The sequence below is a fragment of the Nycticebus coucang genome, chromosome 6, assembly GCF_027406575.1.
Source record: "Nycticebus coucang isolate mNycCou1 chromosome 6, mNycCou1.pri, whole genome shotgun sequence".
Taxonomy (NCBI): domain Eukaryota; kingdom Metazoa; phylum Chordata; class Mammalia; order Primates; family Lorisidae; genus Nycticebus; species Nycticebus coucang.
The window spans coordinates 130,848,102-130,875,904 of NC_069785.1; the positions used below are offsets into that span (position 1 = coordinate 130,848,102).

Consider the following 27,803-nt stretch of genomic DNA (forward strand, 5'->3'; position numbering starts at 1 on the left):
GTGAACACTACACAGGACGGGCAGGGAGAACTTAGTTTGGAATTGTATGTTCTGTCTTAGCTTGTGTAAACTGGGAATTCTTTGGGAATTCCTCGTTGCTTAGAGGGGTGTGAGTGTGGAGCAAGATCCTGAAAAGATTTGGTTTACTTTGTGAACCTCCTGTGTGTTCACTGTTTCATGGACATTGACTTTCAAAGACAAGTTACCTCTTTAAGGTTTAGCTTCCTCCACTGCAAAAAAACAATGCCTGTTTGCAAGGCAGGTGTGAGGATTAAGTGCAATGTGATGTGAGAAAACGTCTTGCCTGTTATCTGGAACATTAATTACATGTGGGTAATTATGTGCGAGATGTTGGCCATCCTCTTTCTCAAGAGGGAAAAAAATAAAGTCAGATGAAAACCTAGTGATAGCAGGGATGTCAGGCCTGGAATTTGCAGAGGGCTTTGGTAGTTTAAAAGTCCTTGTGAATCCATCCATAATTATCTATACAAAACATACATTTGCATGTTGCACTCTGTGGCCAGCGGAGAGGACACAGCAGGATGCCCGACAGAGTCCTGGCTCTTAGGGAGACATCGAGAGACAGTCAAGTCTGGAGATGGCTGCAACATGGCTTTGAGAGCACAGAGGAGAGAGCTTCTCCAGAGAAATGGCTTCTGCTCAGAGGGCGGGGAGTTAGATGGAGGTGGGAAGGGTACTCCTGGCAGAGGGTACGATATGCCCAGAAGCCTGGAAGGATGGCGTGGCGCTTCAGGAAGCTTGGGCAAGTTCATAGGAAGTGTTGGACAGAGAAGCTGAGGGTGGTACCTTATCTGCTATAGACTAGAGACCCCAGGCTGATGATTGAACATGTTTTGCCTAATCAAGGAGCCCACCTGCAAACAGAGCAGAACAGACCCCTCCTAAGGTGAAAGAGGTCTCTCTGTCCCCTTCCCTTTGGCATGAGTTCTGAGGTTCCTTCCCGCATAAATATTCCCATTATTGAAGGAAAGAATCAGAGCACCAGCATTCCACCACGTCCCAACTAGAATGTTTAATGTCGGCATTTTCTGGCAGGGATCACCTTTGGAAAGTGAAAGGCCAGAGAAAAATTAGAATTACAAATCGACTCCTTTTCCTTCTGTGTTTTCTTTGAAGACCAGTTGGGTGGAAACAAACCCAATTATTTCTTTATCACATATAAAATACCGGAAAACCCAAGCCGAGGCTTGCTTTAGGTTGGTGAATTCCACAGAGGAGAGGCCAGCCTATTTCTAACCTGCGCTATTAATTATAGGGCACTCGTGAGAAAGAATTAAGCCCGGCGATGCAGCTGGCAAGCTAACATTTAATTCTGTAAATAATTGAGAGTCAAACCATTATTTTCCTGAAAACTCGAAATTGTTCAAAGTACTTTCCTGATTAGCACCTAAATAATAAAGTAATTATGTAATTAGTAAGTAATTTGTCACTTTAGGACGTAAATTTAATTTAGTATCTTTTCTTTTAAGCTTGACACCAGAGGTAATCGGGGCCATGGCTGTGTTAACTGTATTTCAGGGGACGGTGGTGGGGGGCTGGGGGAAGGAGGAACTATCTTGGAGATGCTATGTGTGTCCCAGTGGGAGGATTCCAGGATCCCTGTACAAGGATGTAGAAGGACTTTTTGCCATTACTTTTAGTATATTCTTAGATCTCGGATGAGAATTGATTTTCTCGGGAAGGCGTGTTGTCTGTATTTTTGGGAATGATGAAGTATGCTTCTTATTTCTGTGAGTGGTCACTTGTCACATGCCCCTTGTGTGACCACGCTGGGCTATGGGTTTGGGGGGATTGTAGCTGAAGGTCATTGTGCTCTTAAGAAGTTCTTTGTGTTTGGGCAGTGCCTGTGACTCAGTGAGTAGGGCGCCGGCCCCATATGCCGAGGGTGGCGGGTTCAAACCCAGCCCCGGCCAAACTGCAACCCAAAAATAGCCGGGCGTTGTGGCGGGCGCCTGTAGTCCCAGCTGCTCGGGAGGCTGAGGCAAGAGAATCGTGTAAGCCCAAGAGTTAGAGGTTGCTGTGAGCCGTGTGATGCCACGGCACTCTACCCGAGGGCAGTACAGTGAGACTCTGTCTCTACAAAAAAAAAAAAAAAAAAAAGAAGTTCTTTGTGTTTGTATTTATGTTGGTCTGGGGGTGTGGATGGGTGTGTATACCTTCATTTATTCATTTGTTTCATTCATCTGCTTACTCAACAAATGTCTGTTGAGCACGCTGCTGCCTCTGGGAACCGTGCTGAAAGCTGGGCATGCAGAAGGGGTCTGCCATCGAGGAACCACCATTGTAATAAAGAGACAGATAAGATGGAAGTCAACAAATATATATTTTTCAGCCCCAGGGACTACGGGAATGGTACCCTCTGCCCCTGGCCCTGCCTCTGCGTGCCCAGCTCCCCTCCTAACTTCTGGCTAGTGAGCAGTAAGATTCCTCCAGAGACAAAATTATTCCTTGCTCTGGACTTAAAAAGAGCAGGTTTTGTCCCTCCAGTGTATCTTTGGTTTGGGCTTTGCTGGGAGAAGGTTGAGTAGGAAGGGTGTGAGAGAGAGAGAATAAAACAGTGCAAGGAAATAGAGAATGATGGAATGCTATTTTATTTTTTAGAGACAGTCTTTCTCTGTTGCCCAGGCGATAGTGCCTTGGCGTCATAGGTTATAGCAACCTCTAACTCCTGGGTTCAAGCAATCCTCCTGCCGCAGCCTATAGGCACCCAGCTGTGATGGCCAGCTAATTTTTCTGCTTTTAGTGGAGACGGGGTCTCATTCTTGCTCAGGCTGGTCTCGAACTCCTGAGCTTATATGATCCTCCTTCCTTGGCCTCCCAGAGTGCTGAGATTACAGTTGTGAGCCATCGCACCCCTCTGGAATGCTGTTTTACATGGATGGGCTGACCAGGCAGTGTTTTAGCAAAGACTTATATGCATTAAAGAAGTGAGGTCCAGGTATGGAGTTCCAGGCAGGAAGGACAGCAAGAGCAGAGGCCCTGCGGGCAGAAGTTCTCGGCACATTGGAGGAAGGCAAGGAAGGTCGGTGGTTGGAGCACAGTGAAGGGGAGGGTGTGGGCCTGACACACTCTGCCTTATTCTCTAGACAAGGCTGTGAGGGGATGGGAGACACCTCCCAAAGCTCCCCATTGGCACCTCGGGGACTGCTGGGGAGAAGATCATGCTGGTGGGAATAATGGCAGAATAACCAGCATGTTATGTATGTGTGCATTTACCAAGATGCTTTTCACAAACATTTATTCCTCACATCAATTCTGGAGGGTGGACGATTTAGGTGAAGCCTGGAGAAGCCTCCCTGGAGATTACCTCAAGTGGCAGGCTCGCAATGGAACCTGGGTTCTGAGCTTTGGGTGCCAGCCCAGGGCTGTGGGCCTCTGGGCTGGCGTTGTGGAGTGGGGGCCTCCTCGTCATTTCAGAAGACCGAGAAGACGGTGGAACTGATGGTCCAAGGGGTTAAGATTGACCGGATTGCTTCTACAAGCAGCTCAGGCAAATGAGTCTCTTAAAAGCCGATTATCCAAACAGGATGGAGTTTTAATCAAATCTCCAATATAGGGGGGGAAGAAAACCTGGGCCAATCAGAGACTTAGGAGGGAGGAGCCTGCAGGGTGAGTGGTCCAGTCCCATTCACAGCAGCCAGAAAGGGAGGAAGGTGGATGATTTTCTCTGTGGGGTCTGGAAAAAGGAAGACTCCTTGTAGTCTTAGCCTGTGATCTGTGTGAGGCCTGGATAGGGCTCAGCTGGCACGTGTCCTGGAAAATGTTGAGGGCCTGGCTGAACTGGGGTTCTGGAATTAAGGGCTCCTGTATATCAGGAATAGCCCTGAGGAGAAAGACTAAGGGGTGATCAGATCGGCTGGGGAGCTGGTGGCAAACAAGTGAGCCAGAAGGGCCACCAGGAAGCTGTCTCGTTGATGTGATATCTCTAGCACTGAACACAGGGTCTCCTGTAGAAGATGTTCCACGAACGTTAGTTTATTGGGGATACACAGTTGGAGACAGCGTGGAATTTGGACCCAGCCAGGCTGAGTCTGGAAGTAGGAGTCTCTCCTGCCCCCAACATATTCAGTGCAGAGGATGTCCCACACCTTCACCGTGTTTGGCCTTCCTTATGCTGGTGGAGGTGCAGTGAGGGTTACGACCAGGGCAGGCACTGCCTGTGGGCAGCGACGTGGCTGACGTCATCCTTCACTATGCTGCTGTCCTTTGCAGCCCCTCCCACCTTTACAGAAACACCCCCCCAGTACATCGAGGCCAAGGAGGGTGGCAGTATTACCATGACCTGCACAGCTTTTGGGAACCCCAAGCCCATTGTCACCTGGCTCAAGGAGGGGACGCTCCTCGGTGCTAGTGGGAAGTACCAGGTGAGTGTGGGTCTGGGCTGGGCCGGGGTAGTCACTCTTCCCCATGTCCCTCCCCTCCAAGGCCACCTCCCAGTATAGCTGGCCACTGACAGTGTGCACAGACACAGAGGACGTGAGAAGCTGGCAGCCCAGCATCCTGCAGGCTCCTGCCTATGTCATAGGAGGGCGACTGGCCAGGAGGCACCTGCCCTCTGCATCCCCAGTTGCCTATGTCCCTGAGATGTCGGCAGGGCCCATGGGTGGGTGCTTGGGTGCTGAGCTCCATCTATCCTTGGCCCCCAGGTGAGTGACGGCAGCCTGACAGTGACATCGGTCAGTCGGGAGGACAGAGGCGCCTATACCTGTCGAGCATACAGCATCCAGGGGGAGGCTGTCCATACAACCCACCTGCTGGTCCAAGGTAGAGTGTTTACTTAGGCTCTTGTGGGGACCTTGGCCCAGCTGAGCTATGGAGGGTGTTTTTTCTGGCCACATGTGGCACAGCAGGGGGTGGGGTGGAGATGCAGGCGGGCCTCCCGTGTGCCATGTGCAAAACCTCACTGCTCCCGCACAGGCCTGCCTGGGAAAGAGCAGGGCCCACGAGCTGTGGCCGGGCATGACAGTGTGGCAGGCAGACACTGTGCTGCCTGGGTTTCCGGTTTCTCCCTCTGTCCAGAGAGCATCCCTGCCATGCCTCCACCTACCTCGGAGAGGAGCCCTCCCTTGGATCATCTATCCATGAGTGATGGCATCAATAAATACAGGAGTCCAGCCCAGGCCCAGACAGTTAAATAACCCTGAGGGCATTTGGCAGAGCTGAGGTCTGTGCAGTCAGCACCCGGAGATGCCAGTCCCCCAGGCGGGGCTGGGCACTGCCCAGGGTGGTGCAGTGTCTGAGGGCAGGGGTCTGTGCAGAGCCTGTCTCTGCCCTGCCTCCACTCCCCTGCCTGCTAGAGGAACACAAGGGGAGGATGGTGGTGGCCACATGCTTCTGCTGGTGCTGCTCTGAGTGCTGAGCCATAGCTGGGGCCAGACGTCCCTCATAGCCTGGATGGACTCTGCTCCCTTGGGAAGGAGCCAGCACCAGGGACTGCTGGACGGCAGCCTCTGCCCCCTGCCCTGCCTCTGCACCCGTAGCTACCCTCCTGACTCCCGGCTGGCAAGCAGCACAAGGCTCTGATTCTTCCAGAGACAAGATCATTCCTTGCTCTGCATTTTAAAGGAGTGGCCTTTGTCCCTCCCGTGTGTCTCTGGGAGCAGGGAGGACAGGAATGGGTGTGCGGGAGAGACCGAGAGATGGCTGGTCTGGGGGTTGTGGGTGTGGTAGCAGGTGGGGTGGAGCAGGTGCCAAGAGACCGCCTGGGTTGTGCTGTCCCTAGCGCCTCTTCCTGGGGCACTCACAGCTTCCTGGGAGGCTGGGGCTGTTGCCTTCCCTGATGAGGTGAGGTGATGTCTGTTCCTTGCTCTCCCCAGGGCCGCCTTTCATTGTTTCCCCTCCTGAGAACATCACTGTCAACATATCCCAGGACGCTCTGCTCACCTGCCGGGCAGAGGCGTATCCCGGAAACCTCACCTACACCTGGTACTGGCAGGACGAGAACGTCTACTTCCAGAAGTGAGCACCTGGCTGACCCTCTCCCAGGGGTCCCCACCCAGGCCCTGGGGGCAAGGCCTCCGAGCAGAACCTGTGCCTATGCAGCTGCCCCAGGCTCCAGGAGCTGGGACAGGCGGGTGGTTCAGACTGCGTGTCCCACAAGCTGAGGCCAGAGTCTGCGTGGAGGAGCCTTGAGAGAGGGGACCTGGGAATGCCAGGGGCATGAGGTCTGGGTGACCCATTGCTACCTTGCTGTGGCAGGACCCTCATCTCCTACCTCTCAACAACCTCCCCCCATTTTCTTCATATGCTTTGCAGTGACCTGAAGCTGAGGGTGCGAATCCTGATCGATGGGACCCTGATCATCTTCCGGGTAAAGCCAGAAGATGCAGGGAAGTACACCTGCGTCCCTAGCAACAGTCTGGGGCGCTCCCCCTCTGCCTCGGCGTACCTGACAGTGCAGTGTGAGTTGGGGTGCTGGACAGCCCAGTTGGTGGGGGTTCTAGAAGGTTCAGGCCATACTGGGCAGACTTCAGGCTGGAGGGCAGCAAATACCAAGCTTCATTCAAGGGAATGTGGAGGGAAAGATGAGGGAGGGGGGAGAAGGGGGCAGGAGGGGAGGCCCAGCGCCTGCTGGCTTGTTCTTCGGCCAGGCATTGCTGTCTGTGCTGGGCTGGTTACCTCAGCATCTACACTTAGGTTGGGCTGAAGGAGAAGCAGGCTCTCTGGGCAGTTGTCCTAAACAGTTGTCCATGCGCTGAATGCTGGCCAGCACCTCTGCACCTTGACTGAGGTGTCTGAGGGAGTACATTCAAGAGTCGGTGCAGATTAGATTTCCCGCCAGCCAAGCACCGTGGATGCGACAGGGAAGGGCGAGAGCTCCCTCTTCTGGGGCGTCTTGATCTGGCTCCCATGCCCGCTTCCTGGGTGCCCTTCTCTGTAGTTGCTGGAGATGCAAATGAATGAGCTGCTCCTCACCCTTAGCAATCGTGGGCTTTTGTTGAGGACAATAATTCTGTTTGCTAATCTTCAATAGTGGGAGCGGGCAGTCGCTTTCCCGCCCCCTGGCAAGCTGAGCACTGTGTATGAGACAGGAAAGGATGAGTAATGAAGATTAATGTCTTCCTTTTGATTTGTGGATGGCCCTGTCACTCAGGCGACAAAGGCCCCAGGCTGTTGCTGTAGGTGACACTCTTCATCATTCAGGGCTGGAGTGGGAGGATTACTCATACCCGGAGGGGCAGGGGTGAGGAATGGCAGAGTCTGGAGACATTGGCCCCCGGTCAGTGTATGAGTTGAGGACAAGCAGAGAAGCAGTTGGTGGCTCCAGAGGCAGAGCTCATCTGGTGGCTGTCTAGAGCTGGGTATTGCATGTGGCTGCCATCGAGCGGTCATGGTGGTGGGGCCGAGCAGGACCTTCTGAGCCCTGTCGGACCCCCACCTCACACTCTTACTGTTTTCTCATCTTGATGGAGTATGTTGTCTCTCGGCTTCCACTGGCAACAGCTTAAAAGGACTTTTAGCATGCCGTGTTTACCAGTTCCAAGCTTCACAGAGCCGTGAGGCCTAGGGCCATAGGTCTAGCCCAGCAGACTGCAGCGAGTCAAGGAGTTACTCATGAGTGAATTAGGACAAGCTGGGCTGGAGCATCAAGGACTAAAGGGAGGGAGACCTGCCCCTCAGAGGAGTGTCCTGTCCCTTGGGCTAGGTGCAGGCTGTGCCACCTGGGCAGGAAGGTGACTGTGATGGGCCCGGGGAGCCAATGGGAGAGGTGGTCTTTGGGATGCCAAGCCCAGCTGGGACGAGGCCCCAGACTGCCAGCTCCAGGCCGTCTGTCTGCCAGGAGGCGTGTTTTGGTTTTCCCCTGTCTCTCACTGGCGCCAGCACCACCCACCCCCTCTTGTCCCTCCTTCCTGCCTTCAAAGAAAAGCCAGGGGTTGAGATTTACAGGTGGGTGAGACGAGGATCTTTATTTCTGCTAAAAAGCAGTGTTCAGAGTATTTCTCATTCATAAACCCTTTGAAAATCTTGGAGGAGAAAAAAAAAAAACTCTACCATACAAAAGTAGGAAGCTATGTCTAAATATATAACCCGGCCTGGTATTTATGTAATGCTGTTCTCTGAAGAGCTCAAAATGCTTAAAAGATACCAGCTCATTCATCCTCACTGCCTCCTTAGTTCTGTAGCCTTCTGCTCCGTAGCCCTCAGGGGAAGTTGGGGGGGATTGAAAGGAGGTGACTCAGGCTGCTGGCAGGAGGTGTGGGGCGCTTTTGTGGTCTCCCGAGAGCCTCATCTGTTCTGTGCCCGGGGCTGATTCTGCATCTCAACAGCAGAGTGAGATGGGGGAAACCGAGGCCTAGAGAGGCTGAACAAACAGCAGAGGGGAGAGGCAGAAGAACAGCCCCTGTGGTTATGCCAGGGTTGGTCATACTTGCAGAAGTGATGGCTGCCCAAGAGAAATTTGGGGATAAGGAGGGGTGGGAGGGGGTGTGGGCAAATTTGGCTTCACAGATCAGGGTCTAGGGGCTCAGAGTGATGGACATGGAGACTCCTTGCCCAATGGGTAAAGTCCATCATGAGTAGAAGCATTTGAGGAGTGCCGTGGGCTGGGGCCTATAGGCTGGAGGGCCTTTGGGTGCCTCCAGGTGCTGGGCACAGCAATCCTACAGTCTGGGTGTGCACGTGGGCTCGCCCCCCGCCTGGATTTCTCACTTGGTGTCCCGTGGTCTGTCTTCTCTCCCACCCACACTAACTCTCCGCAGACCCCGCCCGCGTGCTCAACATGCCCCCTGTCATTTACGTGCCCGTGGGGATCCATGGCTACATCCGCTGCCCCGTGGACGCAGAGCCACCAGCCACCGTGGTCAAGTGGAACAAAGACGGGCGCCCCCTGCAGGTTGAGAAGGTGCTAGAGAGACGCATGTGGGATTTCAGAAAGAGAGGCCCCTCCTGACATCCAGACGCTGCCTCTAGGGTCAGGTTTTCCGCCAGGACTTCCCTGCCCCCTCTAACGTCTCTGCTGAGACAAAGAGCTGCTTCTGTGGGGGTCTGTAGTGTGGCAGGGGCTTTGCCGTTCTCCTAGCATGTGCCGACATTGCCCACTCCGCTGGAGCTGGGGCTCCATCCTGTGTCTGCCCAGCTCAGATCCCACCTGGAGGGGAGTGGGACGCAGTGCCTGTTCCCTGACCAGCGCTTCTTGTTCTGTTGTCTGGCCGGCAGAACCTAGGTTGGACCTTGATGGAAGATGGCTCCATTCGAATCGAGGAGGCCACAGAAGAGGCCCTTGGCACTTATACCTGTGTGCCTTACAACACCTTGGGGACCATGGGCCAGTCTGCTCCTGCGAGGCTCATCCTGAAGGTGAGGCCCCAGAGTTGTGAGTGGCTGGCCCAAGGGCGGGCACCTGAACCCTCAGCTTCATGTGTGTGCCTGTGCCCCCTGCAGGACCCCCCGTATTTCACGGTGCTACCAGGCTGGGAGTATAGGCAGGAGGCTGGCCGGGAGCTGCTCATCCCCTGTGCGGCCGCAGGGGATCCCTTCCCTGTCATCACATGGAGAAAGGTACCTGGGCTCTGGAGTTCCTGGGGCCATGGGGGGAGGTGGCAGGGACCTGGTGGCCAGTTCTGTTCTGTATCTGCGCGGGGCAGTGTCCAGGTTTGGTGGCTTCTTTCCTCACCTTCCTTTCTGTCCCAATCCTCTCCCTGCCCCCTCGTTTGGCCAAGGTAGGGAAGCCCAGCAGAAGCAAGCACAACGTCCTGCCCAGTGGGAGTCTCCAATTTCGCGCCCTGAGTAAGGAGGACCACGGGGAGTGGGAATGTGTCGCCACCAACGTGGTCACGAGCATCACTGCCAGCACTCACCTCACTGTCATTGGTACTTGGCTGGTGGGACTGGGTGGGGCTGGACAGCAGGACAGAGCGGCAGCTGGTAGGGGCCCGGGCTGGGTGGCTGCCCTCTGCAGTGACGTTCAGGCCAGCCACTGAGCTCAGAGTCTAACAGCTTTGTAAGGGAAGATCAGCTGGGATCTTGTCCTTGGGGAAGTCTTTTTCTGATGGGGACAAGCTGAGTGTACCCAACAACCCCCCCTGACATAGGAAAAGACCTGGGACCCAAGACTGGGGCAGGGGGACATCTTTCCCTGGGGCTCCAATTTTTGATGGCCCAAGGTAGGAGACCCCCAAGAACTCGCCTGCTTTTGTAACCTGTCCCTTTGGGTCCTGGCAGCTGCAATTGTAACCATAGCCAACACTTTTGAGCTGTCACCAGCAGCTTTAGACTCTGTACTACCTAGGTTCTGCATACCTCATCATGCACAGTTCTGGGTGCTGGGGTTCCCCCACTTTGGCGTGGCTGGACCCCCTTCCCTGGGTCTCATTACTAATAAGTGCTGGGCCCAGGACTCAACCCTGAGTTGAATTTCTTTTTTATTTTTTGAGACAGAATCTTATTATGTTGCCCTTGGTAGAGGGTCATGGCATCACACTCACAGCAACCTCCAACTCCTGGGCTTAAGTGATTCTCTTGCCTCAGCCTCCCAAGTAGCTGGGACTACAGGTGCCCGCCACAATGCCTGGCTAATTTTTGGTTGTAGTTGGCCCTGGCTGGATTCAAACCTGCCAGCTTTGGTGTATGTGGCTGGCGCTCTAGCCGCTAAGCTACAGGCGCCGAGCCTCTGACTTGAGTTTCTTAACTACTGTGTCATGCTACCACTCACCCCAGTGGTCAGGTGGGATGTGGCTATCTTGTGAGGCCAGAGACCTTTATAGGAGACGGGACTTTTTGGCTTTGCCTGGGACTGTAGAGGCCAGTGTTTCTGTGCTTGCCAAGGATCTCAGGATGAGATGAGTGTTCTGGTTTCTCTTTGGCCCATATCCCTGATGCTCATATGATCTGCCAGTGGCACCAGACTGCCCAGTGGGCCGGGCTTCCCTCTCCAACTCTACTCACCAGTAGCATTAGGGAGCTAGCACCTGAGTGTCCCCTTGACCCTAGTCACTTCTCTCGCAGTATTGCATTCTGCTGCCACAGGCCGCAGCCTCTCTGGGGCTCCCGCAGTGAGCTTGTGGGCACCCAGCACCATGGGCTCAGTTCTTTTCAGTCTGAGAGGTCCCCCCTTGGTTTCTAGGCACCAGCCCCCATGCCCCAGGCAGTGTCCGGGTCCATGTCTCCATGACAACTGCCAATGTGTCCTGGGAGCCCGGCTATGACGGAGGATACGAGCAGACATTCTCAGTTTGGTACGGACCTCTGTGAGTCAGCCCCGCACGCTTTGCTCTCTGCTTCTCCTCTCCCCGCTCCCACTGCAGGCAGTCCCGGGTTGGGGGAGGCTAGGGGATGCTGTTCCTCTGGCAGACCTACAATGGCGAAGTGGGCCAAGGCAGTGACCAGTTCTTATAGGTGATGACTGCAGTCTGCAGGCTGCCTTGTCCCCAGCCCTGCAGGTTGGGGTGGCCCAAGTCATCCAAGACTCTCTGCCGCCTCTCTTGGCTGTGTCCCTGCCCTGAATGTTAGGTCCCTCTAGCTTCCACCTTAAGCGCTTTGTACAATAGCCGAGCCTTAAGGGTAGAATCTAATTTTTATTCTCTCCCTTCCCCAGTGGTCCCAGAGGCCGGTGTGGAGAAGTGTGCTCACCTTCTCGGCCTGTGTTCAGCTTCTGCGTTTTTCTCTTTAGGACCGTGTGTTTCTCTGCTACTTTTATTCCTCTGTTGTTAATTTAGCCAGACGCGGTAATTTGTGAGCTTTGCCCAAACCTTAGAGGAAACAGCAATGTCTAAAATGCACCAATCTGGAGGGAGCAGGAGGCCCAGGAAGGGAGGAAAGAGAGGCCCAGCTGACCTCCCCCCAGCACCCTAGGGATGTTCTCTCCCCACAGAGAGAGGCCCAGCTGACCTCCCCTCAGCACCCTAGGGATGTTCTCTCCCCACACTCATGTCCAAGCTAAGCACTGTGGCCACCTGCCTTGTGGGTGACGTCCCTGAGCAGGGATAACAAGCCCCCTTGCTTCCTTTGTTCAGACCTCTGTCACCTGGGCTGTGCTTCCAGCCAGGCTCAGGACAGCCTGGGGAGGATGGGAAATCAGACTCTAGATGGGAACTCTGGAGGGGGAGAGGGATTAAGAACCCCTGATACACTCCCAACAGCAAGGGAGGTGGAGAAGGGAACCTGCCCTGTCATGGTGGTTTAAAGTGGGCCGAAAGTCCTTGGCATGTTGCGTTCTGGATAGGTGAGCTGCACCTGGTGTGGGGGGGCGGGGGTTTGCAGCCAGAACACCCTCCCATGCCCTCATCTTTATTCCTCCCATGGCAGGGGTTGGGGTGCACCTAACAAGCCTGCCTAGTGGTTGTTGCAAGACTGGTGCTGCTTGGCGGCTGCATGGCCGGGGGAGGGGCACTTGGCACGGTCCAGATATCTTTGGGGATGTGCCTGAGGCAGGTGTGGGTGCAGGCGAGGGGCTCCCTTGCTACTGTGGCGCGCCCCACCTGCTGCTCATCTGCATTGCTTTGTCACGTGTCGCCTGCTGCTTTAGTGCTCTGGCGAGGAAGGGCAGGTGCCAAGGTTGCGGAGGTCCCCTTCCCGCCTTTCTTTCTTACAGCCTCTAACGCTCCGTGTAGTGACTCAGGCATTTGGCACTAGCTTCTCTTTGCTGTGCTTTCCGCTGCCTCAGCTCACCCTCCTGGGCATACACGGCAGCAAACCTGTACAGCTAGAGGGAAACCCGGTGGGCATCCTCTGCCTTACGCGCAGGGCTGCAAGCGCAGGGCCACTCCCACAGGACTACGTCTCCCCCTGGCGGCGATGTGGCGGCACTGCACGTGCCACAGCGGGCTTTATTGCTTGTTGGGAGTTGGGTGCATAGAGCCAGAGAAAGCCCTCACTCCGGGTTTCCGTACTCTCCACCTGCTGTGACCTTGCCCTTGACTGTGATTTCTAACTCCTAAGCGTTAGGGATCCTGGTCCCACTGTGGGGAGACCCTGGGCATTTTGTCATATGCCCTGGATATCCTTAGATGACCCAAATCTAACTGGACACAGTGAGCCATGTGGGTTATCCTGGGTCCCATTTTTTGTGGTCTCTGGTGGGGAGGGGTGGAAGCCAAGCTACCTGGGTTCCTTCCCTACTCCTGCCATTGCTGAGTTGTTCTTCCCCACTTTCTAGCGTTCTTACCCTTCTAAGGCAGAGCCCACCTTTGGGGTTATGCCCAAGGTGGGATTCTCCCACAGTGCAGCTGGTATCATGATAAGCATGACTCATCCCTCAGGGCCCCTTTCAGGGGAAGAGGTACCAGCCATGGCTAGTGACCTGGCATCAAGGGACTGGCACAGCCACAGCCGGGCAGGTCTCGCTCCTTGGTCATCCCCTCTTCCTGCCCTTGAACCTGGGAATGCCCCCTCCCCCCCCCGCCTTCTCCATGAGGCCCTTGCATGTACTCTCTTCTCTCCAGTGTGACCCACCCCACCCCTTGTCTCCTGCCCTGTCTTTGTCTGGCCAGGATGAAGCGGGCACAGTTTGGGCCCCACGACTGGCTGTCCTTGTCAGTGCCACCGGGACCCAACTGGCTGCTGGTGGACACTCTGGAGCCTGAGACAGCATACCAGTTCAGCGTCCTGGCCCAGAACAAGCTTGGAACCAGCGCCTTCAGTGAGGTGGTCACTGTGAACACTTTAGGTGAGGGCCCTGGGCCTGGGGTGTCTCCAGCATATTTCCTGGAGGAGCTGAGATAGTGACGGGTGAGGAGACAGGTGCCCCAAGCAGGGGGCATGCGTGGCCTGCTGCGTGCCAGGCGCTTTGCTAAGTACTTCATGTAATCATGACATTTGATCTTCCAGGATGGATTTGTCATGCTCTTCTGTGGGGTTTTCCTGGTCTCACCTCAGAACACAGTTGGCCAGATCCCCGTTGTGTTTCTAGATGGAAGAAAGAGGCTTAGCATTTTACCCTTCCTGGTGAACCACATGTTAGCAACAAGGCTTCACAGGGGAGACTGGGACTCCTTCCTCTGTCCTCCTGGCCCTGCCTGGCGGTTCTCTCCTTGGCCCCAGCCCCGTGCAGGCTTGTGGCTGACTCAAGCTGTGGAACCTTCTAGTACATGCCAGCTCTTCCTTCCTGGACCCAGTTGCTCACTCCTCCCTGCCTGGCACAGTCCTCTGAGGCGGGAGAGAGGGCTGCTGTGAGCAGGATCTTCCCAGGTGGAATGGGTGGCACAATGCCGCCTGTGCCCAGACTCCTCTCCTCAACCGCCGCCATGGGGGCCGCAGGGTTAGATGTTCACCCCAGCCCCCAGTGCTTCTGCTGGGCCTCAAGTTGCCCCCATGGGCCAGGAAGGGAATTGAGAGTGACCAGCATCCTGTGAAAAGATATGCCCAGCTTCTTGGAAGAGCACAAAATTATACTTCAATTACCTTGCATTCTTCTTTTTTCCCCTCTAGTTCCCATCTCCCCGACTTTAAAAAAAAATTTTTTTGAGACAGAATCTCATTCCATCACCCTGGTAGAGTGCTTTGGCATCATAGCTCACAGCAACTTCAAACTCCTGTGTTCAAGCGATCCTCCTGCCTTAGCCTCCCGAGTAGCTGGGTCTGCAGGTGCCTGCCACTACTCCTGGCTAGTTTTTCTATGTTTAGTAAAGATGGGGTCTTACTCTTGCTCAGGCTGGTCTGGAACTCCTGAGCTCAAGTGATCCACTGCCTCAGCCTCCCAGAGTGCTGGGATTATAAGTATGAGCCACTGTGCCTGGCCCATTTTTCCTGCTTTTGAGATTCTTGACTCTCTCATCATGTTCTGTAGCAGAACTCTGAAGACAGAATCATGACGCTCTGGGGTCACTGGCCTTGACCTCCTTCCCCTCTTGTACCCGAAATGATGAGGGTAGAAGCATGCAGGAGTGTGGAGATCTTGGCCCTCTCAATGCCATCATCCCTCTTTCCTCTCCCCACTGCAGCATTCCCTATTACAACTCCAGAACCCCTGGTGCTGGTCACCCCACCAAGGTGCCTCATAGCCAATCGGACTCAGCAGGGTGTGCTCCTGTCCTGGCTCCCACCTGCCAACCACAGCTTTCCCATTGACCGCTACATCATGGAGTTCCGCGTCGGGGAGCGCTGGGAGATGCTTGACGATGCCATCCCAGGCACTGACACAGAGTTCTTTGCCAAGGATCTGTCACAGGTGAGGCCTCTCCTTTTCCTTGCTGCTTCTTCCCAAAATGTGGAAGTGACGTGTCTCTAGAGCTTCTGGAAGCTGTGAGTGACCAACTTAAGTTGTGAGGTCAAGCCATGTGCTCTTCTCCAGCTGTGCTGCCAAGGATTGGATTCTTAGATTCACAGGTTCAGGGTCAACTTGGTGGCAAAAAACTAAGGATTTTCCCCAAGCTCTGACATAAGCTGGGCTGGCCAGACAGAGAGGCCAGCATGCACAATCAGGTCACTGACCTCTGCTTTTTTTTGGAGACAGAGTCTCACTTCGTTGCCCTCTGTAGAGCGCGTGGCGTCGCAGCTCACAGCAACCTCAAACTCTTGGGCTTAAGCAATTCTCTTGCCTCAGCCTACCAAGTGGCTGGGACTATAGGTGCCTGCCACAACACCCGGCTATTTTTTGGTTGCATTTGTTATTGTTGTTCAGCAGGCCTGGGCTGGGTTCGAACCCGCCAGCCTAGGTGTATGTGGCTGGCACCCTACTCACTGAGCTATGGGCGCCGAGTCTGACCTCTGCTCTTTGATGAGTCTCACCTGGGGTGGCAAGGCGGGTCCCAGAAGGATGGTCATCTAGATTGGCCCAGGGAATGACCCCTCTTTTTAACAACTTGGATTCTCTGGAGGAAGATGCATCATCTGTTTTTCCAAATGACCCTCTTTAAACTTGGGAGAGGAAGTGGTTTATTTCATAGACACAGCTGATCTAATCTTTCTTTCTACCTTCGTTCCCTGGATGCTCATTTAGTGGTGCCCTGGAATCAGTTCACAGTGGCCCTGAGTGCCGATTGTGTGCATCTGTGCCCAACACTTCCAGTGAACTCACATTCTTAGCTAGAAATCAGCCAGGGTGGGAATATTTACACACAGTAATTGGCCACTGCTACCAATCGCTTACTGTTAGACACTCAGGTGCCCCGTCCCACAGGAGGTCATGTGCAGGGCTGGTGGGGGGAGGGGGACAGTGGTGTCTCAGGTCCCTCAGCTGACCGGGTGCTGTCTCTGGGGCCGCAGGACACCTGGTACGAGTTCCGGGTCCTGGCCGTCATGCAGGATCTGATCAGTGAGCCCAGCAACATCGCCGGCGTCTCCAGCACAGGTACTTTGGGGTTGGGGCATCTCTTATGACTACAGTGATGTAAAGCCCCTAGCCACTTGGGAGTCCCTTTGTGAAACGGCTGATAGAGAAAAGTCTGATTGGCACCGACATGAGTCACAGCATTTCTTAAGCCCGCTGGGGCCTGGCTTCTGTGACACACAGCATTTTGTTCAACTTAGGTTTCAGACACACCTGTATGTTAGCCCCGAAAAGAAATTCAACCAGTGTTTTTATAGTGGTCAAAAGGACTCGATTTCACAGTTACTTGCTGTATATTTCTAGTTTCCTCTGGTGTTACCCTCTGTAATGGGGGGGTATAAAGGGGAAGGAAGGAACAACAGGTCAAGTATTTACTGAATGCCTGCTGCAGACTTCTTTATAATTATATGGGTTTTATTTGGAAAATTGTTGTTTGCTGTTGTTTGCTTGTGTTCCTTCCTCTCCCTGGATCTTTTCAGGCTAAATAAAGCCAACTCCCCAGCATTTTCTCCATTTCTCTCTCTTTCTCTTGGCCCTGGTCCCATTTCTGCATAGCATCTCTCTAGCTACAGTTCCTGAAACACAGCAGGGCCCCTCCCCGAGTGAAGGAGAATCCTTGAGATGGGAAGAGTGAACGAATAGTGGCGTCATTTCCTTAGGCACTGCTCGCCTAGAAAGCCCTGGGACCCAGCGGCAAGGATCTTGGCCGAGAAGCTGGTGCAGTCAGCCTTGCAGTGTTAGGAAGGCTCTCGTGTGGGCAGCCTGCGGGGACGGGAGGGCTCAAGCGTCACCAGCGTGGGGAGTAAGAGTGGAACATGATTTCTGCCTCTTCCACACCAGCGGACTTTTTAAAAAATAAAGTTATCCTCCCAGAGGCAGCAGAACCAGAGGGCTTCTGTCTTAGCTTCTCTCCAAGGGAAAGAGACTCAGAGGTGTCGGGACAGCCAAGGCCACATTAGAAGGCTGGAGAGTTTTGCAGGCTCATCTCAGCAGACTCTTCCTCGGTAGCTTGGGGCCTGGCCCCCGGAAGGAAATGTGCTTGGTCAGATGATCGCACGCGGGTGCCTGAGGGTGCAGCCGGCTCAGCAGTCGCAGTATTTAGACATCCCATGTCTGAAGGCGGTCGTGTTCATTTCCCATTCAGCCAATCAACGTTATTGATGGAGCCGTGAATTCTGGCCAAATATATCACCATAAATCGATTTTCCCTGTGCTGACCCGAGAGTGGCACTTACTGATATTGCTGTCTTATGAGTATATTACACAGACCGGGGTCTCGTCCTGGGCTGTGTTATTGATGAGCTCTGTAAGGTGGGCATGGCTGGGGCCACCGTTCTTGACCTAAACAGAGAGTACCCACCTATCTCTGCTGCCCCTGCCGGCTCTGTACCCGAGATGACCAAAGTGTGCTGGTCCTCACTGCCAGAAGCTGCGTGCCTGTACCGTAATGTGTTTAAAGATGGGTGGCTCTGAATTCTATTGTGATAATACCTCTCCCTGCTATAGTACAATATTTTACCCTTGCTGCTTCTTCATACACGGGCTCTTATTTTGTAGAGACAGCAGCAGGTGGCAGAAAATCCCAGATAGGAAGCTGGAGCAGCTGGGTTCTGGTTTGGGACTGACAGCAGGGTCTCTATGCTAAGCGACTCAGCGTTTTTTCATTTAGAGAGTGGGCACAGTGTATATGCTCTGTCTGCCTCATAGGGTAATGTGAGAAGGTCCTATCACGTGCGTGCCATGCTTGGCAAAATGCAAAGCACCAGCAAGTATGGATCATTGTCACAATAAGGCATAGAGGCCTGTCTTCTTTGGAAGCTATGTGAAGGTTACTTGACTTCAGGAGATCCTTCCCTTCTCTCTCTTCATGATGCTGTGCAACCTGTTGAGCGTTAGCACTGAGCGTGGGCCCTGAGCCTCAGTATCTCTGTCCCATGAAGGCGAAGCAGGACACTTGAGGACTGTGTTTTGGGGCAGGTGGGGGGCCTGGGAAAAGACAGACTTGCGTGCTCTCTGCCCTCCCTGCAGACATCTTCCCGCAGCCGGACCTGACCGCGGACGGGCTGGCGCGGCCTGTGTTGGCTGGAATCGTAGCTACCATCTGCTTCCTGGCAGCTGCCATCCTATTCAGCACCCTGGCTGCCTGCTTTGTCAACAAGCAGCGCAAGCGTAAGCTCAAGCGTAAAAAAGGTAGGTGTGGGTCCCTGACCCTGCATGGCCTACTGGGAAATGCTGCCCATCAGGAGAGATGGGCTGTTTTCAGCATGAACTCTCCTCAGAAATAGGAACATGGGGGTTTTGTGGGTAGACCTACCAGTGGGACCTGATTTGAAGGCAGGAGTAAGGAACTGAGAGAGATGGGGAGGCTGACGAGTTGGGGCCTGAGCTGGTGTAAAGGCAGGGCACGGGTGGGCACCGGCTTCTGAGCTACGCCCAAAGGTGCCAGATGTGAAAGCAGCTCCTTCCCTCTGCGCTTGCTGTGCACTGCTCACCCCTGGGCAGGAGGAGGCCCAGCTGCTGGTGGCTCCGGCCTTAGTGGGCTCTCTCTTTTTCTTTTCCTTTGCAGACCCTCCACTCTCCATCACTCATTGCAGGAAAAGCCTGGAGTCTCCGTAAGTGTCTCTGACGCTAGGGGAAGTATGCCGTGACTTTCTGTGGAATGTGGGGAGGAGGTGGTGGTCCGGCATAGGTGGACCGTCCACCTCGTTCAGCCCTAGTTGCTGTTAATTGACCCACATATTTATTTTAAGTTGTCCACACCAAGACACAGAGTGGTAGTATAATAATCCATATTAGTGAGTAAGAAGCTCTTCGTTAACCCTGGACGGTATTTCTCTAATTTTTTCCCGGCCTAACAGGCCTTCATAATGTCTCTTGCTTAAGTCAGTATTAAAATGAGCTTGTGTTTCCTGCACAAGTGGACACAAGGCCGGAGTGTGCTCGGGCAGAGTGAGGCAGTCTAGAATAAAAGTGCAAAGGAGTTGTTCATTCCAGAGATGGCTGAGGCACATCCAGATGATAGAGTATAGACAAAAGTATTTCTTAGCAAGAGCCACAGCCTGTTTTCTGCAGCATCCCCTCCCTGGGAGTTAGTTGTTTGTAGGGGAGGCTGAGCAGGCCGGCGTGCACCGCGCCTCACAGCTCCTGGCTCTTGCTCTTCCTGCAGCTTGTCCTCAGGCAAGGTGAGCCCCGAGAGCATCCGGACGCTCCGGGCCCCATCAGAGTCCTCTGACGACCAAGGCCAGCCTGCAGCCAAGAGGATGCTGAGCCCCACGCGGGAGAAGGAGCTGTCGCTGTATAAGAAGACCAAGAGAGCCATTAGCAGCAAGAAGTACAGCGTGGCCAAGGCCGAGGCGGAGGCAGAGGCCACCACCCCCATTGAGCTCATCAGCAGGGGCCCTGACGGCCGCTTCGTGATGGACCCTGCTGAGATGGAGCCCTCGCGGAAGAGCAGGCACATCGAGGGCTTCCCCTTTGCAGAGGAGACTGACATGTACCCCGAGTTCCGCCAGTCAGACGAGGAGAACGACGACCCGCTGGTGCCCACGTCTGTGGCTGCTCTCAAGTCCCAGCTGACCCCTCTGTCATCCAGCCAGGAGTCCTACCTGCCACCACCAGCATATAGCCCTCGGTTCCAGCCCCTGGAGGGTCGTCTCCAGGCCACGGGCCAGGCCAGGCCCCCGGTCCCCCGGCCTTTCCAACACGGCCAGTATTATGGGTACCTCAGCAGCAGCAGCCCTGGGGAGGTCGAGCCGCCCCCCTTCTATGTGCCAGAAGTGGGCAGCCCCCTGAGCTCTGTCCTGTCGTCCCCACCCCTGCACAGCGAGGGGCCCTTTGGCCACCCCACCATCCCTGAGGAGAATGGAGAGAATGCTTCCAGCAGCACGCTGCCCTTGGCCCAGACGCCCACGGGGGGGCGCTCCCCTGAGCCCTGGGGCCGGTCAGAGTTCCCCTTTGGGGGGCTGGAAGCCCCAGCCATGATGTTCCCCCACCAGCTGCATTCCTGTGACGTCACCGAGAGTCTGCAGCCCAAGGCCTGCCTCCCCCGAGGACTGCCCCCCACCTCCCTGCAGGTGCCCGCAGCTTACCCAGGCATCCTGTCCCTGGAGGCACCCAAGGGCTGGGTGGGCAAGTCACCTGGCAGGGGTTCTGTCCCAGTGCCCCCCGCCGCCAAGTGGCAGGACAGACCTATGCAACCTCTGGCGAGCCAAGGGCAGCTAAGACATACCAGCCAAGGTATGGGCATACCCGTGTTGCCTTACCCCGAGCCGGCCGAGCCCGGGGGGCAGGGCGGCCCCAGCACATTTGGCCTGGACACCCGGTGGTATGAGCCCCGGCCCCGGCCCAGCCCCCGGCAGGCCAGGCGCGCCGAGCCTAGTTTACATCAAGTGGTGCTACAGCCATCTCGGCTATCACCTCTGACCCAAAGCCCCCTGAGCTCCCGCACCGGCTCCCCTGAGCTTGCGGCCCGCGCCCGGCCTCGCCCAGGCCTCCTGCAGCAGGCAGAGATGTCGGAGATCACCCTGCAGCCGCCGGCCGCGGTCAGCTTCTCCCGCAAGTCCACACCGTCCACAGGCTCCCCTTCCCAGAGCAGCCGCAGCGGGAGCCCCAGCTACCGGCCCGCCATGGGCTTCACCACTCTGGCCACAGGCTACCCTTCCCCTCCGCCAGGCCCCGCGCCTACTGGGCCTGGGGACAACTTGGATGTGTTTGGACAGACACCTTCCCCTCGAAGGATGGGGGAGGAACTGCTCCGACCAGAGCCACCCCCACCCACATTACCTACTTCAGGGTGAGTGTGAGCGGCATCTCCGCCAGCTGCACCTGGTCAACCTCCCTGCCCACTTGCCACCCTGCCCCCACCTGTCCATCCACCCAGTGACAGGGCTTGTTTGCACATGCTGCAGCATCCCCTCGGGAGATGAGTTCTGGCCGCTATGGCCACGGCACTGGCAGGCTGTGGGCACAGGGTGGCGGTGCTTACCTGCCCGGGTATCTGGCCAGCAGCATGAGAGATCTTTTCTACCTGGCCCAGAGTCCCCAGAGGCCTGCAGCATTCCTGGGTGTGGCTCACCTAGGGTAGGGGGACATGATGTATCAGAGCAAGTGGCCTTGGGATGCCCCAGTCCCTCTTGGCCCTGAGGGCTTTCCACGTCCCCATGATCCTGGCATTGGGCCGTGGTGCCTGGGGCCTCCCACCAGCCTTGTGTCAGCCTCTTTTTCTTCCTGGCTCCTCCTCCTTGCTAAGCAGGACCATATATGGAGCCTGACTGCCCAGGACCACCAGGCCAGGGGCCTGTTCCCAAACTCTGCCCCTTAGCAGCCTTAGTGAGTGCCGGACTCTAGCCCCCTCCATGGCCTGTCCTGGAGACTCACATCCTGGAGGCCTGGAGAAGATTCTCAGACCTTGTGACCGTGTGCGGGAGCCACACACCCCAATCCCCCTGTGTGCCTCGCAGGAAGCTGCAGAGAGACAGACAGACAAGCTTCCGTGATCGGCCTGCCTGAGCGAGCACTCTAAACTAGCCGCGGGTATTCCAGGTACCAGAGCCTGGATGCCTGTCTGTGCCTCCAACTCTCTCGTCTTTCTGCCCTGCCCCCCACCCCCTTCTCTAGTCAGTCTTTCTCTCCATCTTTCTTCCTTCGCCATGGTCTCTGGGTTGGTCCGACTTGCTCAGAAGAGCCTGCCACGTCTCTACTGCCCCTGGATGCCCTGCCCCTCCCTCCCCCCTCTTCTCTCTCTCTCTCTCTCTCTGGCTCCGTCCTTTGGTCTCTCTTCTTGATGTAGCGCCTGTGGAGGGGAGCAGAGAGTTCCAGAGCAGGCTGGCCTGGTGGTGGGCAGGATGCGGGGTGATGGAGGAGGGAGCCCCGTGCTCTCCCCTGCCCCTGTCCCTCACCCTCTCTGGTACCTACAAGTGCAAGCTCACCTCTCACCTTCAGTCCCACGTGGGCTGCTGGGGAGGAGGAGGGCATGGCGGGCGGCGGGGCACAGGACAGCTCTGGCTAGGGCCCGCCTCTGCCTGCAGGATGCTGTCTCCGCAGCCCTGTCCGTGCTTGTGCAGCGCTCATCTGCTTCCCCCCATCGTGCGTCTGGGTCTTGTCTCTCCTCCTCCCTCACCCATTCTCTGGCCTCGCCTGTCGCCTGTCGGTGCTAGCTGTGCTCCCCCCTGCTTCCCTCTGGGTGTGCGTGGGCGGTTGACCCCGGCCCATGTTGATAACTGCTTTGTTTCTGATTGATCTCAGCTATCTGGGCAGTGTTGTCGAGACAAGCCTCTCCTCAGCTCAATAGGTAAGGGAGCTCCTCGGCTGGGTGGGCGGGGGCGGGCAGGCGGACGGGGCTTTGGCAGGGCCATCGCTTCCTGGACAGGGGATCCAAAATCATGTCCCCTCACCGCCCCATGGGGTGGCAGTGCCGCTCCCGATCCCCACGGCTTCTGGGTTCCCCACATTGTGCCGCTCCGGGCCACGCTCGCTCAGATACCTGCCTCGCTGCAGCTTCAGGCCCCCCCCATTCCCCACATCTAGCCACCTGCCAGATTTCCCGTAGGTCCCCTCACTCAGACATCTCTCCAGACTGCTGCCAACACACCCAGGGCCTCCCACAGAAGCCCTGGGCTCTGCATGCACCCCAAGGGGCCCAGAACGCCAACATCGGCTTTGCACCCCTGCACCCTTGGGGCCTTCTGTGAGGCCACTCTGGTGTCCAGCCACAGCCCCCCACCCTGTTTTCCCAGTAGTCTCAGGCATAGTGTCCCCTTCCTCCCTCCCAACACCCAAGGGCTCTTCTCCGGGACAGCTGCTTTCTCACTGCCTTCTTGAGGTCTTCATGATACACATATATTTAGTCCTTTCAAGGAGGATGAGGTTGAAACGTGGTCCACGTCTTCCCTCAAGAGTGGGGTCTTCCTCAGGGTCAGGTCACCTGTAGTCCTACCAGGGCTCAGAAGTGTCACCACTTCCCTATGCTCCAGCATTCTGCAGCCTGTTTTTAGTTGCCACAGGACTGAACTGTGACCTCACCCTCAGGTCCAGATGGCTTTCAAGATCCTAGCAGTGTTCACGCTGACTTTCTTGGGTCATGCCACAAGGAGAGGATCTTGGGAGGATCTCCGTGGGGTGGAGAAAGCAGCTTCCTTGGGGCAAAAGGGTATTGCACTGGTCAGAGGTGAAAACCCCCAGGGGTCAACACTGCGTCCCTCCCTCTGCCCCACTGTGGCTGACCCTCTTTCTACATGTCTTTCTAGTGGAGGCAAAAGGAATATGGGTATTTTAAGGGCTGTCAAGTCTCTCAAGAGGATTAGGGTGCCTTGAGGCTCACTCCCTCTCATAGAAACCTGGAAGGTTTTTGCCTCCATTGGCAATGTCCCTGGGAGAGAGTGAGCCTCGCCTCTGGTGCTCTTGGCTTGCTCAGGTCAAAAGTAGCTGCATTCTTTCCTCCTAGAGAGGTCTAGGGAGGCTGATTCTCCTAACTAAGGACTATCAATCTCATGCAGTCATAAGACAGGCCTCCTGTTAAGAGGACTGACTGTGTTTCATTTCTTTAGGATCTGCAGTTATAACGTTGTCAGCAGCCCTGAGGCCCTGCAGCTGAGGGGAGGCTGCCGGGGAGCCACACCACAACCATGGGCAGGGAGTGGCCGGAGGCATCCCGCGGCCACTGAGCAACTGGGCTGCCCTCTAATTTCCCCGTTCTTCCACCCTGTGCCTGGGAGGTGTGGGTGCATTAGACCAGTACTCACCTGGCTTCTAGAAGCTTCCTGAACTCCATTCTCTTTGTTACTTCCTCTTGCCCTCACCCCATTCTTGGCCCCCTCTCTCTCCATGGCCCCCACCATGCCAGCCCCAGAGAGCCCTGCTAGCCTGTCACTGCTGTGGCAAACCCAGAAACCAGGGGCAAACCCAGAAACCACAGATGATGGACCATTGTTTCTCTCCTGGGCCTGGCGGGGACCCCAGCCTAGGAAAAGGAAATCCTCCCACTGTTTCCAAGGCAGCCCTTCCGGGTGCTGTGGCAGGAGCCCCCCGCTTGCTCTCCCGCTTGCTGAGAGCCTCCGTGGCGGCGCGGTGGCTGCCGTGGCCATGGGGAGCCACGGGCTCCTCTTTAGACGCTGTCTCCATGCCGCGCCTTTGCATGTAGCCCCCTCAGTCTTGCTTGGAGAAGTTGTGACACCTCTTGTCTACGTTCTCGCTCTGTTTCTTTTCCCTGCAGTTTCTTTCCTGGTCCTTCTGCCCACACCTGTAGTTGTTTCTCCCGCCTTTCCTCTTTTCTCTCTTTTTTGTCTCCTCTTCCTAACTCCTGTCTCAACATGGGGAGTTGGCCTGTCTTGTTTGTGGACTGCGAGGCGGCCGAGCCAACCCTCAGCTCCCTGTCTGATACCAGTAGTGCTCTGTCCCCACATCTCCTTCTCATCCCCTTCCCCATGAAGGCCTGCAGTGACCTCGGCAAGGCCTGGGGTCTGGGAGTGTGGTATGGCCAGGTGAGTCATAGGAGCGAGCCCCGTTTTGGAAGCTGCTGCCGCCAAGTTCAGAGGCAGAGTGCTGGGTCTGACCCGACTGCACTGGAGAGGCCCCGCCTTGCTGTTAGGCTGGGTAGGGGCAGACCTCTAGACTCCTGGCTCTCCACGTACTATGTGGAGAACTGATTCGCCTTTTCCCTGGTGTAGGCCTGGATTTCTCTGCCCCCCATCCACAGTGTATAATCAGGCAAGTGGAGTTTGTTCTTGGATGGTTAGAAGAGGAGGAAAATGCTCTTGAAGCTACTGCTTCACTCTGTTCACTGAGGGACGACTGAAACTGGGTGTTTGCGGTCATTTCCCTGGGCGTGAAGGGGAGGAAATGTCCGGATGGACTTTGACTTTCCTGTCCTGGGGTTTTGCCTGCATTTTGAACCTGGCTGCCTCTTTCCTCAGCTCCTCTGGGGGAGCAGAGTGCTGGGCAATGATGACCTGTTGGCCTACATGGGCATGACTTGGGTTTTGTATGGATTTTTTGAAAAGAGAGAAAGAAAAGAATTGGGGGGAGGGGGAGCATTAAACTAAATTCCAGTCAATTTTTGGTAGTCTTCAACTGCAAGAAACACCACTGGGCCTTTTGGTAATACCTGGACTTCGTGGGAGAAGGTGAGCCCCAGCTTTTACAGCATTCTTGTATATTTGGGAAGAATTCTGGCTGACTGGAAAGAGAACTGGGACCTCAACTTCTTGGAAAGCCCAGGGTTGGATTCTGTTTTAACAGGGTAATCTATAGGTCAAAATTAGCTTTACTTGACAGCTTAGTTCCAAGGACAGACTGGAGTTGTTTAACACAAGCTTCCCGTCTGAGGCATCAGGATCAAAAACTGCATTACCGGAGGGCCCCAGGTAGACACTGACAGTGGACGTGGTCACCCTTTCTAGAAAAGGGAAGCAGTTTGATTCTAGAAGCCTTTACCTATTTACTGATAAAGCCTATTGGAAGACATTTTATACATTTTCTCATCCTGCTAGACACCTTATTTGCTTTCATTGTTTTCCTCTGGCCTTGGGTGAGTGTCTTGTGTTTGAGCCCTGTGCCAAGAGTTCAGACAGGTGGACAGCAGGCGTCCTGGAAGGGCTGTAGCTTGGCTGTTTCTCAAGGGAATATCGGCTTCTCCTCAGTTTATCATTATTGTTGGGGAATTTTTGCCAAAGATGTAATTTCTGCCAGATTTCCCCCACCCCTGGTCTATCTCACCCTGGCTCTGCCATGGAAGCAAAGAACATCAGTGACTGGGTGTTCGGCAGGGTGAGACAGATTTATTTCTTGGGTGTGGGGTGTATGCAGTGTTTTTATTCTGTGTAGCTTCGATAGCTGTGTTTACTGGGAAGAAGTTTGAAGAGCATTTAGCCTAATGGTAAGAGGCCTGGTTCTATCTCCTGATACCTGGATTACTGGACAAGGTGCCTGACCTCTCTTGACTTCAGCGTCTCCATCTTAAAAGTGGGGGTCAATGTGGTATTTATCTCTTAGAGTTGCTATAAAGGTTAAAGGCATTTCATAGAGACTAGGACAGTGCTCAGTATGGTATATAGTAGGTCAGCACAAGATGGTACCATTGAAATAGTAACTCAATGTTGATTCTGACAGTCATATCTACCCTGGCAGCTTCCCTGGCTTGAAAACTTCATAGAGGTCATTGGGGGCCTTCCCATCCCAGTTTCTCTCGTGCCCTAGCCATCTGGGGTTAGGTTGGAGGCACTGTTCTTGCTTGTCATGTGTCTGCCCAGCCATACGTTGCTCATCTTTTTCAGTCCTTCTGAGGAGGCTGGCCAGGACCAGAAGACAGAGGTCAATGGAGTGGGTGGGTTCATGTCTTTGATTTTCCTTTTAGGCAGCATGAAGAAGCCATCCATAGCCAAGGAGGAGAGGGGATGAGGACATTCCACCAGCACTGGGGAGGTGTGCTCACTCCTGCCCTAGGCATCTCACCCTTTGTCTGCCTTTCAATTCCCTGCCTGCTGCCGCTGCCGTGGTGCGGGATGTCTATGGGTAGCTGGAATAGTTTGCAAAAGAGGAAGGAAAGAGGCGTGGGCGTATTGGGTCTTTGGGAGAGACTTGACTTCTGACGGTGAGTTAGACTACTTTCCTTGGGAAGTGTGTGTGCCTCTGCAAGCCTCTTAGCTCTGCCATCAGGGGATGTAGGAAATGAAGACGTCTCTGAACTGAACTTGGAGGGAGCATCTTGATACTTTATGGACTAAAGGACTATAGTATGATGACATCCCTCAAAGAAGATGGAGGTCACTTCATTGCTGTTTAATGCAAGAAATCCCCAGAGATGGGAAGTTTATCTACAATTAGTCTGTACGTTTCCTCTTCCTGCCTCCCTGCAAAGATATTTGATGATGAGGATGGGTGGGGGGGGGGGCTACAGTCTTCCCATCCCTCTAACATTTTTTTTTTTTTAACTTCAAACTGCTTGCTGACCTCTGGGGGATTCTTTTGCCCTTATAGGGTTGTCTGTTCCACTTCTTTTAATCAGGATTTGCTAAAAACTGATTGCGCTGGAGATGGGGGAGAGAGATGAGAAGGTTGAGGAGAGGAAGAGTGTGAGTCATACCCGTCCCCCGTGGCCCTGGAGCATTCCTGCTCCCCTGATTGTGAGCTGGCTAATACTGGCGCTGTTGAACACCGTGGTGACCCGTCTTTCTTTTCCCCTCTTTATTCCCCAGGTGCCTCGTTGGGCTTCCTTTGAGAGCAAATGGCATTCATAATGTGTTTTCTACATTATCTTCTTTTATGACTTTTTTTTTTGAGGCAGGATCTCGCTCTGTTGCCCAGGCTGGAGTGCAGTGGCGTCATTGTAGCTCACTGTAACCTGGAACTCCTGGGCTCAAGCAATCCTCCCGTCTCAGCCTCCTGGGTAGCTGGGACTATAGGCATGCATCACTGCACCTGGCAAACTTTTCTATTTTTAGTAGAGATAGGGTCTGGCTCTTGCTCAGGCTGGTTTCAACCTCTTGAGCTCAAGCAGTTTTCCCACCTTGGTCTCCCAGAGTGCTAGGATTAGAGGCAAGAGCCACCACCATTGTGCCTGACCCATTTTGGACTCTTGAAAAAT

The 27,803-nt window shown here is 54.9% G+C and overlaps 1 protein-coding gene across 8 annotated transcripts in view; it reads left to right on the top strand.

The window, feature by feature from the left end:
- The window catches only part of IGSF9B (immunoglobulin superfamily member 9B), a 51,723-nt gene that overhangs the window by 14,048 nt on the left and 9,872 nt on the right, over positions 1–27,803 (top strand). For 2 of the 8 annotated variants that reach the window (XR_008380674.1, XR_008380676.1), the window contains exons 4-20: positions 4,234–4,385; positions 4,668–4,785; positions 5,838–5,979; positions 6,277–6,422; positions 8,721–8,863; positions 9,178–9,318; positions 9,403–9,519; positions 9,681–9,831; positions 11,084–11,207; positions 13,449–13,624; positions 14,898–15,124; positions 16,162–16,246; positions 18,254–18,415; positions 18,792–18,837; positions 19,392–21,017; positions 21,685–21,766; positions 22,469–22,514. Coding sequence is in view for 5 of the 8 variants with exons in the window: in XM_053594617.1 (XP_053450592.1) it covers positions 4,234–4,385; positions 4,668–4,785; positions 5,838–5,979; positions 6,277–6,422; positions 8,721–8,863; positions 9,178–9,318; positions 9,403–9,519; positions 9,681–9,831; positions 11,084–11,207; positions 13,449–13,624; positions 14,898–15,124; positions 16,162–16,246; positions 18,254–18,415; positions 18,792–18,837; positions 19,392–21,017; positions 22,469–22,514 (3,602 nt within the window). In the remaining 3 variants the exon portion in view is untranslated. Of the gene's footprint in view, positions 1–4,233; positions 4,386–4,667; positions 4,786–5,837; positions 5,980–6,276; positions 6,423–8,720; positions 8,864–9,177; positions 9,319–9,402; positions 9,520–9,680; positions 9,832–11,083; positions 11,208–13,448; positions 13,625–14,897; positions 15,125–16,161; positions 16,247–18,253; positions 18,416–18,791; positions 18,838–19,391; positions 21,018–21,684; positions 22,515–27,803 lie in introns of all 8 variants that reach the window. The other 6 variants (XM_053594617.1, XM_053594616.1, XM_053594614.1 and 3 more) reach the window with 4 other exon arrangements.